This window comes from Phalacrocorax aristotelis, chromosome 17 (assembly GCF_949628215.1).
Source record: "Phalacrocorax aristotelis chromosome 17, bGulAri2.1, whole genome shotgun sequence".
Taxonomy (NCBI): Eukaryota; Metazoa; Chordata; class Aves; order Suliformes; family Phalacrocoracidae; genus Phalacrocorax; species Phalacrocorax aristotelis.
Genome location: NC_134292.1, coordinates 8,296,598 through 8,310,282, shown reverse-complemented (window position 1 = coordinate 8,310,282; position 13,685 = coordinate 8,296,598). Strand labels below are relative to the sequence as shown.

At 44.5% G+C, this 13,685-nt stretch overlaps 2 protein-coding genes across 3 annotated transcripts in view; one reads left to right on the top strand and one right to left on the bottom strand.

Annotated features, from left to right (window-relative positions):
- Window positions 1–125: 125 nt before the first annotated feature.
- On the bottom strand, window positions 126–6,506 carry SPACA9 (sperm acrosome associated 9). The gene is made up of 4 exons (XM_075112239.1): window positions 6,337–6,506; window positions 5,462–5,617; window positions 2,380–2,582; window positions 126–1,805 (listed from the first exon to the last, which is right to left on the bottom strand). Exons 2-4 carry the CDS (start codon window positions 5,603–5,605, stop codon window positions 1,421–1,423), a joined length of 732 nt encoding a protein of 243 aa, XP_074968340.1. The 5' UTR covers window positions 5,606–5,617; window positions 6,337–6,506; the 3' UTR covers window positions 126–1,420.
- A 41-nt stretch (window positions 6,507–6,547) lies between these two features.
- AK8 (adenylate kinase 8) overlaps window positions 6,548–13,685 on the top strand; it is a 73,013-nt gene continuing 65,875 nt past the window's right edge. Inside the window, exons 1-3 of one of the 2 annotated variants that reach the window (XM_075112059.1) lie at window positions 6,548–6,688; window positions 9,315–9,399; window positions 13,407–13,456. In XM_075112059.1, the coding sequence (XP_074968160.1) occupies window positions 6,611–6,688; window positions 9,315–9,399; window positions 13,407–13,456 (213 nt within the window). In that variant the 5' untranslated portion in view covers window positions 6,548–6,610. The remainder of the gene's footprint in view (window positions 6,689–9,314; window positions 9,400–13,406; window positions 13,457–13,685) is intronic. The other variant, XM_075112060.1, reaches the window with a different exon arrangement.

Here is a 13,685-nt window from a genome sequence, read left to right as displayed (position 1 = left end):
TATCATTCCTTCCTATGCTCCCTCCTCTGCATTAATTCTCCCTTTGTTTTTGGCTGCCTGTTGCTGAAATCTGGTTATCTTAAGACAGAGGCTGTCTCACAATTTTAGCAAACTGAGCCAGGTATGCAAGGGGAAATTGTTTATTCAGGAGTGTCTTCCAGCAGGAAGCAAAGAACAGGAGCTAATTTGCCTGTGGAAGGGGAAAAGAGCAGTCAGATACAGGGAAGACACCATATTATTGAAATCTTAAGTTTGTAGTTAACGGAGCTTGAATAAAAGCACCACCAAAACCACATATCAGCTCAGAGGATGGGGAGAGCCTGGGCCTCTGCTGAGCCTCCCTACGCAGGCCAGAAAGCAAGCTGTTTTCAGCACTGGTATAAAGTCGCTGTGCTTGAATCGCCAAGTGCTGGTATAAAAGCAGCATGAGACTCTTTCAAATGCCTTGTAGTTTTAATGAACTAAGCCTCATAACATCGTTGAAAGCTAGGCAAGCGAGATTCTCCTCTCGAAGAAGGAAAGCACAGACATTTTAACTTGCAATTTGAAAAAGAATGATCTGAAAATGGCCACAGCTTCCACACGCGCTCTGCTCCCACCAGATTCCCATAAATCTTATTGACTGGAAATGACTTTGTTTTGGAGAGCTCAGGGAGGGTAGGGGTGTTTTAATCAAGTTTGGATATTGTCAGGATGCCAAGCTAAGTGTAAAATGAAGTTTGTCCTCCTTTACATCCCTAGCTCTGACAGCAAAGGAGTCAGAGGCGAAAGGGAAGATGTTCAGAGCGGGGTGTACTGGTGATGGTGCGAGAACCTGCAAGTCGGTGCAGCCAAAGGCCACTGACTTTTCCTGTAGCCAGCGGCACAGAAAGGAGACATCATTAGTGTCCTGTCGACTTTGATTCATTCGTCCAAATAACCAGGCAATTTCTATGGGTGTGAGGGAACTTCAGGGCCAAGTCTAAACCTCAAATACACGTCTGAACCCCTAATGAGAGACCTTTGCTGCTCTGCATCATGTCCTTCAGACACGCAGGTTCTTCACACCTCCGGCTTCGGCAAGCGAGCAGGTGCTCCTCAAAGAAATCTGAGAAAGTGTAAAATCCCCTTTCAAGAAGCTTGTTCAAGGTTTGTATCTGAGCAATTAGCACCCGATTACTCCCAGCTGTTCCCTGCTCTCACCACAGTGCGGGTCAAAGGGACCAGCTGTAGCGCTACAGCTACTTCTGTTGGGATATGACTTTAAGGAGAGTAGAAACATCAGCAAGGGAGAGAGTATGTGTCTGCCCAAGGCTGGCTTACAGGGCTAACTCTTCAGAAAGTGGACTCAGATAGAAAGGATCTCTAGTATTCATTTCACTGTCTTTAATCAGCCGCCTGATTAAAGGTGGTAAGCAGGAGATGCATGAGCTTTGATACTTTAGAAGGCGTGTCTACCTGGGGGTTTCCAGGGACCTTTAAGTTTCCCACTGTGATTTGCTATGTCATTTAGGTTCTTCTTCCAGACACGCTTACTCCCCTGCACTTGTACATTATGTTTGTTACTAGTTGAGGTCTGAGCTTCAAGGTCCACAGGAAGTGGTGCTTGGGAAATGGCTGCCCTAGCTGGTGCGTCCTGGGGTGCCCTCTTCTCGGCGGCAGCGCTTCCATGACTAACGTTATACAGCACGTGCCGTGGCAGCTTCTCTGTGTGGGTTACCCACTCCTTCATGCAGTCTAGAACGATGGGGATGAGGCTCACCACACCTCCATAGTGATTCTTTGCTTCATCACAGCTCAGGTGATTCACAACATCATGGGGGTATCTGCAGGACAGAAGGAACCAATTGACAGAACAGTCCCAGCAATGGAGCCCTTGGTGAGCCCACAGAGTCACCCTGAGGCCCTCAGGGAACAGCAGAAATGCACAGGCAGCCTTTTCCCCAAAACAAAAAGGCACGGATGGAATTGCATCTTGAGAAATGAGTCCTGCCAAACACACTATCGTGGCTGTCGGGCTGTGTCTGAAGCGTTCAGGAGCATGTACAGACACTCGCCCCACAGAAATTAGCTACATGCAGAGCAGAAATAGGAGGAAGGAGGAGGTAAACTGCCTGAGCATTGCATGGGCCTGCAGGGTACTAACCTGCTCGAGTATGCCCTTCCATGCACCAGTAGAAAGAACAAATAAGCAAACCAACCCCCTGTTTGTGAATGGGGGCTGGCAATATTTTTCCAACAGCTGGAATAGTAAACTGGGTAGCACCTTGTACCCTCACTAAAGCCAGACACATGTTGTAACAGAACTGATGGAGGAGTCAGGTGGGAATATGCATTCTTGTGACAGTCCCCTGGCACTGACAATCGCCTCAAAGAAACTAAGCTGATGGAGAGACCTACTTAGCTCGGATGATGCTCAGATTGTTGCTGTGGCTAAGGAGCAGCTTGCACCTCTCCAAAATGCCATCGGTTACGTTGTTACCAGAATGCAGGGTTTCCAGCCTCTGGCAGAGCTTGCTCAGATCATTGCAGATGCTTAGGAACATGTTGAGGATACGCCTGTCCGTGGAATTGTTACAGTGATGCTCCATGTAGGACTGTACCTGTAGAGCGCAACACGGGGAAAGACAGAGTTGTGCATGTTAAATTATTTTTAACTTATGCTGCAAAGTTGCTTAGGTTAGTGATGAGACGCTGCTTTCTCTTGTGACTCTGCAGGCATGAAACTATGGCAACTGCACCACAGCACCAGGTAGTAAGATTTCTAGAGCATGCCTGAGATGTTTGCTTGTCATTCACCATGACTGAGGATGTCTGGGGTGATGGCTCTGCCTGTCAGCACACCAGTGAGCCTTCCTCCCTCTTTGAAGAAGTATAGGAGTACTGCAGCCAAACACACAGCTCTGCTGCCAGCGCTGCAGAAACAGGTTGAGTGTGAGAGGAGTTTTCTGTCTGCTCTGAGCAGGGCACCCTCTGCCACTGCCACGGCCTCCAAGGCAGAGCAGGGTGGGAGGCGAGGGCAGCGACCAAACTGGGGCTGGTTTTGGAGTAACAGTGTGGGCGCGTTTGCACATATCTGCGTTCTTTTTGGTTCTGTGTTTGGCACCGCTAGATGTGACTGCAAGCTAAACCCATTTAGTCTAAATTGTCCTTACAAACCTGTTATAGCACTGATATTCCCTCTTTGCCTTGAGCATTTTTGTTACTGAGAGTGAATGGCATTACATGGTGAAACGTTATGCCAGGAGATTAAGTATCTTCTCCAAAGAAATTACAGGTACTTCAGATACGAGTGGTCAGAATATAAAACACCGAGTGGCTGGTTGGCAGTTATAGGTGGACTCTAACACCTTCAGTGCTTTCTGTAAAATTTCAAGACAAGAACGAAGTAGCTGTTCCAACATCGGTACAGTTCCTGCATACAGAAAAGCCATGCTATCTGCCTGGGCAAATCCTCAGCAGGTTTGTAAGAAAAATAAAAAATTACCCCTAAGGGTCCATTTCCACTACAGATTCCTCCTTCCCCACTGTTCGCTGAGCGTTGTGTCCTTGTGAGCGGCAGGATTTTCTATTGCTGCTGTGAGCAGAAATAGTCCTAAAGAGAATAGCATCTTAGCCTGGATGTTCACTGATGGGGTAACAGGACTTCTTTTTGTCCACATCAACAACAGACTTAATGCACCTGCGTAACGGGGATGGGGACCAGGCCTACAGGAAGAGCAGCTTGCAAGGGCTGCCCAGCTCTGCATCTGCCAACTGCTGCTGAGCAGCCGAGGTGCAGCCGTGGGAGCTCACAGACAGCCCCTGCGCTGGGCCGAGGTCGTGACTGCAGCCAGGCTCTGCAGTGCGAGGACTCACTGGGTGATTTGAATCTCTGGCTGAAGCAATAACGAAGAGCTTGTCTCACAAAACCTCTTGGGATTCGACTTTATACCCTTCTCCATGTAGAAGTCTTTAAGGAGCTGTTGCCATTGCTTGACCGTGGTGTGCTCTTCAACCTTTCCACCTTACTATGCTCTCCTCTTTTCTCTGAGAAATGTCATCACTCAAGGCTAAAAAAGCTACCATGTACAGCTTTTAGGGTTTAGAAATGCAGCCATGTTCAAATGCAGTATCGTTTTTTTTTCTGCAGTGTTTATATTTACATGCAAAGAAAGCTGGCAGTCAAGTCAGCTGTAGGCTGAGACCACACCTATTTTTGTATTTGTTGCTTTCATTCTTGTGCCCTCCCATGCAAAACTAAAAACAGGGTTGGGCTGTTTCAGGAGAAGGGTAGTGAAATAAAACTGATGTCTGGTTTTGTCCCCAGTGACCTGTCTGTGGTAGTGGTTCAGTTCCTGCACAACGCATCACCAGTACGTGCTGCACCAAGTACTCCCCAGTACTTGCTCTTTTCCCTTTCCCGTCCTCCCCCGGGGTAAGGTGGCTATACCCTCAGGGCTACCCGTGCAGTAGTTTGCCACCACTAATTTCACATGTTACTGTATCACAAATGATGCCGTGGATCAATGTAATTGCTGAAGTTGTTACCTACAAGGTTTCGCCCCCACAACAAGCAGGTCTTCCACTTCTGCTAAGAAGCAGAGTCCAAGCTGGCTCAGTGCCACTGAAATACTGGCACTTCTAAAACACCATAACGTTATACAAAATCTCAGTGCCCATTTTTGGAAAAAATGGTTTAGCATAATCTGTCACAATCTTCAATGTTATGAGCAAAGCCCTTATATTAGAGAGAGTCAACCCTTAGAAAAGACGACCAGCTCACTTCTGTGCCCTAATCCTAATAACAGCTTGGCTTTCACTCTGGCTTTGGCATCCGTCTGGGTTTTGTGCCTGGGTTCTGCTGTCTCACATCCGCAACTCTAATTTTATTTAGAATTTTCTTCCCCCTCTGTCTGCAGGTGGTCCAAGTTCTTCGCACTACTTAAAACATCCCATGTTATAAAAATTCCAAGACAATTCACTTACCAGCCCCGAAAACCCCTAGCCCACCTGGGACTTTCAGCCTTCAATCCATCATCCTACCTCTGTAACACAGCCATTATTTTTAATAAGCACTATAGAAAGATACAGCAGCACCAATACCAGGGGGAAGAGGCGAGCATGCTGGTTACTACAAGTTAAGGATTACAGATTCCATGTGTGGCTGGGGAAGGAGGGTTGGTTTGATTGTTTTCTTGTACCCTGTATTTCTGGCTATGCCTCAGTGGCAAAATGATGGTGTTAAACTAAATCATGAAGTGATGCTCAGCAATAAAATTCCTTCTTTGTAAATGGCAAGGCCTAACATAGGTATTTCTCTCCCCTACTTAATCTTTTGCCACTGGTGTGCAGAGTTATACACAGATGTTACTAGAGAGTTTTTGTGCATCTTCCCTTAGTAAAAACATTTATTCGTCCCTGAACTAGGCCCAAGCAAGCGACGTCACTGTGTTGGTCCTTGTTCTCATCGGCAGAAAACCTTGTGCCGAACGCTTCGTACCTGGCTGATGCTTGCCACAGGTCTGATCGTGTCGTGTGCGTTCTCTCGGGTGCGTTGCAGCGCTCCGATAAACGTAAACTGCTGCTGCAGGAAGAGTTTGTAGTTCTGCTCTATGTTCCTTAGAGCCTCCTTTGCCTCATTCATGTTTTTCCCCTCCTGGATTTTGGGAGAGAAGGAGAGAAAGGAAGGTAGTTTTTAGAAATGGTGCAATTCTACATATGTAACTCTATCTTTCAGCTGAGTTGGAATTGTGTATGTTAGTGGAAAACTTAAAAAAAAAAAAAAAAAAAAAAAAGAAGAAGAAAAGAGAAGATATGTTGTGTCAAAGCTCTGCAGTCCCAGAGCCCCAAACAGTAAGTCAATGAGGTAGTAATGATGCTGCAAAAAGAGGTAGAGAACCCAGAGGGGACCACTGACAATCAGATGCCATAAACCCTAGTGGGTCTATTGTGAACATAATGCGGCGATGCATCAACCACAGCGCCGTGAAAGGGCCGAAGGGAGAGATGCCTTCTCTTACCCGCTGTAAAGCTATTGCCCAGGCGGCTTAAAAACTCTGACATTACCTGAAGCCAGCTGGGCAGGCTGTATATCGTGGGGGAGCTGGGGAGGCCGGGGGGCGCGGTGAGCCCCCGTCCCTGCCCGCCCGAGGGGCCCTGGCGCTCTGGGGGAAGCCTTCCCCGCCGCCCCACTGCCCGGGGAACCACCGCCCCGCCCCAAGCCCCGTCCCGCTGCCCGGGGAACCACCGCCCCCCCCCAAGCCCCCCCCCCGCCGCCCGGGGAACCACCGCCCCGCCCCAAGCCCCGTCCCGCTGCCCGGGGAACCACCGCCCCCCCCCGAAGCTCCGTCCCGCTGCCAGCCATACGGTCCCTACCGGCCGGTGCAGCCCGGCGGGCGGACCGGGGCAGCGGGGTACCTCCGCCGAGAGGAGACGGGACGGGGCGGGCGGTGGCTGAGCGGCCTCCCCCGGGGCGCTCCGCCATGTCCCGCCGCTACGCCGTCTCCGTGGCAACCGCGCCGCCGTCTCCTTGGCAACGGCGCTGCCATCGCGAATCCCCACCCCGGGGCGGAGTCTTTCCGTGTCGCGGTGTGATGACGCACTCCTCAGCAACGCAGCGCCGCGGCGGGGCTGGTTGCTAGGGGCGGCCATGGACGCCTCCGCCCGGCCCTGGCCGCCGCCGCTGGGCGCCTACGCGGAGGAGCGGGAGCTCTTCCGGCTCCTGCAGGTGAACGGGCCGCTCCCGCCCCAGGGGCACCGCGGGGACCCCACACACACATACCCCCACACCCCCTCTCCGGGGTCCGAGCGCGGGCGGTGAGGGGCACCCGCGCCCGCCGGCCTGGCCCCGGGCGGGCCCCGCTCTCCTCACGGTCTCCTCAGGGCCTCCTCACGGCCCCCGCCGGTCTGCCCGGGGGAGGCCCCGGCCCGGGGAGGCCCTGGGAAGGCTCGTCTGGGATCCCCCAGTGGCCGGTACCGGGCGCCTGTGGAAAGGCGCGGGGGGATGTTGCCGTCTCAGGGAGGCGCACCGGCCGAGGGCTATCTTAATTAATTAACTTATTTTAATAATAACCTGGCAATTGCAAGGGTTTATACGTGTCATTTTTTGCGGGAGAAAGCGGCAGCGTGTGGAAGGAAGGTGTTGAGTCCCCAAAGGAAAGGCAGGCTTGGCAGGACGGAGGAGGAGGAGGCGGCAGTAACAAATGAAGCGCGGGAAAAGCTGAGGTGCTGAAGGGTTTTGCCTTTCCTGAGGCAGGGGCTGGGGCGGTGAGCGGGCCCTGCAGCCTGCTTGTCAGCGTTATCCGATTAAAATTGTTTCTCCCCGAGTTCCTGCTGCTGTTGGGGTTTTTCTGTGGAGACGTTGTGTCAAAAATAAAGAGAAGTACACTTCTAACACCGTTGTGATTTCAGTAAATAGCAGGAATGGTTTCCCGTTCTGTTCTTTAAGTTTGGAAAAAGCCCTTTTGATGAGGTTTGTGTGAGGGACTACATATTCCTGTGCTGTTCTGTTATGAGAACTTGTCAGAAATACTCCCCCGTGTGCCGGGGCTAACTCTTCTCATAACTCGAATTTGTGTGTTACAAGGCCTTTTTACCTTTCCAGATCTAACTGGAAAACATAGAAATGCTTAATTTTCTTTCCGTTTTTTTTCTGCTCTTTTCTTTTTCTCACGTAACATCAAGTCTATTTAGTATAAACGAGTGTCACATAGTATTTGTGGGGTTTTTATGAAAATACTGTGTTTAGCATGCCATGAGGCATTGAATGCAGCTGCAGGTCCTCGTATAAAATGCTTCTGGGCTTTACTCAGAGTGGTGTTTTCTCTTCATGCTTTGCTCGTATTGTAGCAACATGATGGTACAAACACACACAACTTGACGTTATTGTCCTAAACTTAAACATTTACAAACTCTAAAATGTGAAACTTAAAACATGAGACCCAAACCCTGAGCCTCCCCCCCGGATTAACAGAGTTGCTCATTTAAAATTAAACTGGATAGAATAAAGCACGTGTGTAAGTGCTGGTAAGGTAAGACTTGGGCACGAAATAGTGAAAGTATCAATCATTGGCAGCATGAACAATTTTGAATCGTAACAAGACCAAATGATCTAGATTTGTTATTTTTAAAGCTGCTGCTAATTATAGTGCCAAATTCCAATTTCTTCATTTCAATAAATGCTGCTGGAAAATAATACTTTTAAAATTAACTTCCAATAAAAATAAAAATTTTATACTTTATGCTATGTGCTACCTAGACCTGGAAGCATCAAAACTTGTATATGAAACAGTTTATAAACAAAATTGAGTGTTTGAATTATTCTAATGAAGTGGATGAAGCAGAAAAGGGAAATAGGCCACTCTAATAAAAGACAACCAATTGGTTAGAGTATAAAATTTTATGGAATATACCAACTTCATAGAATTTACTTGCAAATATTAGAGTGTTATGACTGATTTTTAGAAAAAGACGTTCTATTCCAGCACGAGCATTTCAGTAGGCAATCTGAGCTAGAACATTAGTTGATGTTTGATGTTTAGTTTTAATTACAGAATTCTTGGCTGTGCTGAAATGTCTTGTTAGAAAATCTATGGAGTTGGTGTTTCTCAGTGTTACTCCCTTCTCTCTGTAAAGCTGCCATCCTTGCTGAAATCAGCGGAAGATCCCCACTGCTACCGGTAGGAGCTGAAGCAAGGCCCTGTATAACCTCAAACATTTAATATGAAAATGGGCTCCAAAGTAGACATTCAAGGAAGTGCTTTAAGCCTTTTCCTCCTTCCCCCCCCCCCCCCTTACTTTCCATGTAGGAGGAAGACTAGCACAGTTACAAGAGTGAGATGTGCTGCTTTTGTGGGTTTGATTGGTTGTTGGTTTTGTGTGTTTTCTGCAGGTCTTTTCTGTTCTGCAGTCCTCCAGGCAAGTCAGAAGCTTGTGGGAATGTGCTTTAGAGGGAGGTTTAACTTGCCCTGCAGAGATACTAATTTAAGTTGACTCTGTTTTCAAAACTCCTTGCGTGGTTTTTATGTCAGTTGTGATTCACTTGTTATCAACATGAGGCTCCAGGTGGTCTATAAGATACATATAGACACAAAATCTTTCTGGTGTCTATATGTATCATAAATAAGCTAAAGCAAATAGGTTATATTTTTATTGGCAATTTTCTCACCATGCTTTACATCAGTTTTTCAGCATCTAAAATATGTTTCATAGTTTCAATTTTGTCTGTGAAAGGGGCCTTAAGAAAATAAATAAGCATTTAAGATCCTCATTGTAACATTACTGTAAAAATGCAATAGATCATGACTGCATAGCTATGTTAAATTTTCCTCTGGCTTTGTCCTATTTATTTTCAGAACATGCTTGAAGAACTGTTAATTCATAAGCCAGATGATCCCATTCAGTATATGATAAACCATTTAAAGCAAAACAACGACGATGGTAAGTGAAAATTGAGACACCGTAAATAGTTCAATTCCATATCTGTAAACAGCTGCTTGGAAGCTGCGCTTCAGTTGGCAAATGATGGATTAAACTTTTCAGACTGTGTCTTGAGGGAAAAAAAAAAAAAGAAAAAGGTGAGCATTTTGGAGTAGTTATAGGTAAGATGCTTCTAATTTCTTTTTTTAGTGGGTAATCTAATAAAAAATGCACTTTAACAGTTATAACAATGAAACCCTCTAAGGGAATAACAAAGAGTTCTAGTGTATCAATTATTAATGCGTTCTGTGCCCCATCTGATATTTCCTGTTGTCTTTAAGCTCGCTAATTACTCCTTTTGTCAGGTGTAAATTTGGTTTCCTATTCTACCTGGGCTGGCAGATTCTCTGTTTTTTTGATTAGTTAGTTACTAGAGGCTGTTAATGAGTTCCACTGCTCAGTGGCATCTCGGATGAAGGAACAGTGAGCATGCCTAATTGTATGTATAACAAAACCTGGTAAATTGAATAGGAAGTCTATTCTGCACAATAAAAGCATGTACACTCAATCAAATTATTTGATTTACAAACCGTTCACCCTTAGGCAGATTATATTTGGATATGCACAACTGAACTATAATTTTTGTTCTGCATGAGCTGTCAGGGATAGCTGGTGTCATGTTGCTTTGATGTTTCTTTAAAACCATAGTAAACCATTATGAAAGTCCTGCTGCAGCATCAATGAAATCATTATCACTGGAGGTGCTGTGAGCTCTTAGTGGTGGTGATCGGATGGATGTTGATTGAAATGCTGCTAAATATAAAAAAACCCACCATCAAATCCTGCAAATTGTGTCCAGCCTTTTCTGATGCGGGCAGCATGGGTAATCAATCTGTTTTATAGACCCACGGAAAATACGCAGAAGAATTTCATGCAGTTTGATAGAATGCTGATAAAATTTCTTCACATTGCGCTAACATTTGTCCTTAAGCCCCACAGTATTATTTGAGTGGAATTAGGCAGGTTTCCATTTCATGACTTCAGTACTTGGAGGCTAAAGATAGAACTACAGCAGTTGTTTGTCAGAGGAAAGATGCTGTCTGGTTTTGGTCTGGAAAAACCTATTAGGAAAGGGAAGCAACTCCAATTAAAATTAAAGCCTAAATGTTGTTTTAAGAATAAATTATACGGAAAATAATGTAACAGAAATCTGTAGCAGAGTTGATTTTACTTTTTGATCATGGCGGAAGGTGCTGACTATTTAGAAGAAAAAAAACCTTATTAGAGCCATCAGTAAAGTGATGAATTTTCATGATCCTGCCTTGCTAGACAGTTTTAGCCCTAGAGAAAATTTCAAACAGAGATGTGTGGAAAAGAAGCATTGCATCTATCCCAGGTGTGAAGTTAGAAAACCTTTTTAATTATAATAGGATCTAAAGTACTCTTAAAAATATAAACAAGTCTAATGATGATTATAGCTTACAACTGTCTTGAAAATCTCGTAGGTCAGATGTGTGGCTAAGTGTTAGTGCTTAAGGCTCTGTACTATTTTTCTTTCATGTGATCCTTCTAAAAGCCTTGAAGGCCCATATGAAGACTGATAATTCTTTCATATACAAAGGTGCTAGTCTTCTACATTGTATCTTGCTTTGTACTGATAAAAATGCTTTCAGGATCCAAGTGGCATTTCTGTGAATTCTTCCTTTACAGTCAAACCTCTGAAGAAATGTAAAAAAGTTCTGCAAGAATGTCATGTACTATGTGCTCTTCCTGTTTGACAAAGGATTTCTCTTACAAGTTAAGCAAATTTTGTCACATTAATGTTAATCACAGAATCTTTTGGACTTAAATGGAACTCAGTGAGTCCAGCTGTTCTTTTGTGCCATTCCAGGTTGAATTTTGTTATTATCAAAATCATTGTTGAATGTTAAAACCTACTTTACTTGGAAGAGTAAATCCTGTAACATCTCATCAAGACTAAACATGGAATGAAATATGATTTGTTACTGAAGAAAAAGGCATTTTCTGGATTTCTTTTTTCCTGACTTTGTTTAACTCCTGGTTCAGACCTCTGGTATTAAATACGGACTATCTGCTGATTGGAGGGGGTTAAACATTACATACAGTGGTGTCCTGGTTGTGCCCTTGTGTCATATGTTTAGGGAGAATGCTTTAGAGGAGCCTTACAAGTGTGCAAATGAGTAAATCAGTGAATTACACTGCCCCATCTGCTGCCAGCCACTAAGCAGAGAGAAAAACAGATTTAGTACAAAGTGAGCATTTACAGTAGCCCTGGGCAATATTAAAGCATGATATGGTGTATATAATGGTATGTTTCGTTTTTTATCAAACGTTTGTCCAAGAAAGCTGTGTATTAAAGCTTCAATACCTAAGGGTTTTCTTGTGAATTTTAAATCATGCTCCTAGTTAAACCTCAAAAGGATCTGTGGATGGAAAGGTTTTTTGATTTTCTTTGAAGTGGTTTGAAGAAGTTGATTAGTGTTGGCACCCGAGCACTCTTTTATGACGCTGTTTATAAATAATTCCTAAGTACCGGGCTGGAGTTTCAAGGTGTTAGATTAAAAAAAAAAACCCTAGGATTTAATCACATTACATTTGAAAGAAATTAGGTGATAAAAACAGCTGATGTATCCTTTTAAAGTATTTTTCTACATTGTGTACTAGTTCTGTTGCACTTGCAAGAACCAATAAGGGGGGAGTTTTTCTTAAACCTTCCAAGTCAGATAACTTTGTAAAGATGAATCCGTAATTTGGGTTTCATGTATGTTTAAAAATTGCACCTGCCCAATATCTGTTAAGTGCATGGAAGGCCTCATAAAAATACATTTCACATCCTTCCCTTCCTGCTGCCATCAGACACTCTATCTCCCTTGGTTCTCAACAGCTGAAGAGGTTTTAGGTGAGTAGGTCTCTCCTCTGTTTTGACCTATGTTACTCCCAGTAAATACTCATCAGTCCCTTCTGTATATAATCTGGTTTGGTTTGTTTTTCTCCCTGAGGTTTAGGGGAAAAAAAACCATCAAAGATGTTAATATAAAATGACAGCTCAAGAGATTGCAGCCCAAGGTGTGTTCACAGAAAAAGTTCCAAATACTTTCTGAAGAGTTACTCCATTTTCCCTTGTTTGTCTTGCCTCTAATTCATTCCCAATGAAGCTTACAGCGGTAATGCCTCTTGCATTGTCTGTAGGCATTAGGTTAAGAATTCCTCAGCACTGGGATGCATTTTTCCCACCTTGCCCCCTCAGGGGAAGGAGGGGGACATGCAGTAGAGAAACATGAGGTACAGAGATGAAGAGAATTAATGACAACTAGAAAGATTGAAGGTAGCTGTCAAAAAGGGTAGAGAGACAGTGCTTAATTTTGCAATATCTAAATCTTCTCTGAACCCTGACACAACCTATTTAGCTGAAACTAAAAAGTGACATTGCATTTTTTGTGATAAGGTCCAAAAACTTTGCCAAAGTAAAAGGTATTTTTAGTACCATACTGTGTAAGAGAAATGAGAGTTGATCTCAAGAATTCCTGTCCAATCTCAACCATTCTATGATTACGATAATAGTCACTTTTAAATAATCTTGTCCTGCATGTACAAGCTCAAATATTTTTTCGTCACAAAATGTATTAGGTCTAAATCAATGTTTTGGGAATAAAAGTTAAACTCAGATAAGGAAATGTTTGTATCGTGCTGTGGTTCACCCACTAAACTATCCATGTGTTTAAATTTTAAATACATATATATATATGCATGCTTAAGTGGCATGTTTAGTCAGAGTATTAAATCTCATTGACCATGGAGATTAAAGGAAGAACCAGCCTTCACTGACTTAGTGTTTCCCCTTTTTTACCCCCTGCAGAGCCCAGTCCTGAAGTTTCCATTCAGGCAGATTTCCATCTGAAATAATTGTTTCATTGTGATCACATTTATATTATACAATGCAATAGTGGGAAACTGGGTGGGATTTTTGCTGTTCTGCATCTTGACATTCACACGTTCTTGTTTCATAGCTCCAAGAATTTGTGTACTTGGCCCACCTGCTTCTGGGAAAACTACAGTTGTAAGTATGCTACCTTCAATGTTGTAATGCTGCCCAGTTAGCTTTTTACTTCCTATGTATGCCTCTCTGTTACACTACAACTTAAATGGAAATGTTCAAGTGAGCTCTGAAAGAACTTGCTTGGGCAGTGGTAGTGATACTGCTGTCATGCAACAGAATTCTACCTGCCTTTTTTTCCCAGCTTTTTAGCAGGACTAATTAACCTGGGAGGGCTACCATAGTTACACAT

Coding starts and splice junctions, on each gene's coding strand:
- SPACA9 (XM_075112239.1), bottom strand. CDS start 5,605: ATGAATGAGGCAAAGGAGGCTCTAAGGAACATAGAGCAGAACTACAAA. Junction 2,583..5,461: donor CTGTGGCAAGCATCAGCCAG/GTACGAAGCGTT, acceptor TGCGCTCTACAG/GTACAGTCCTACATGGAGCA. Junction 1,806..2,379: donor CTGAGCATCATCCGAGCTAA/GTAGGTCTCTCC, acceptor TCTGTCCTGCAG/ATACCCCCATGATGTTGTGA.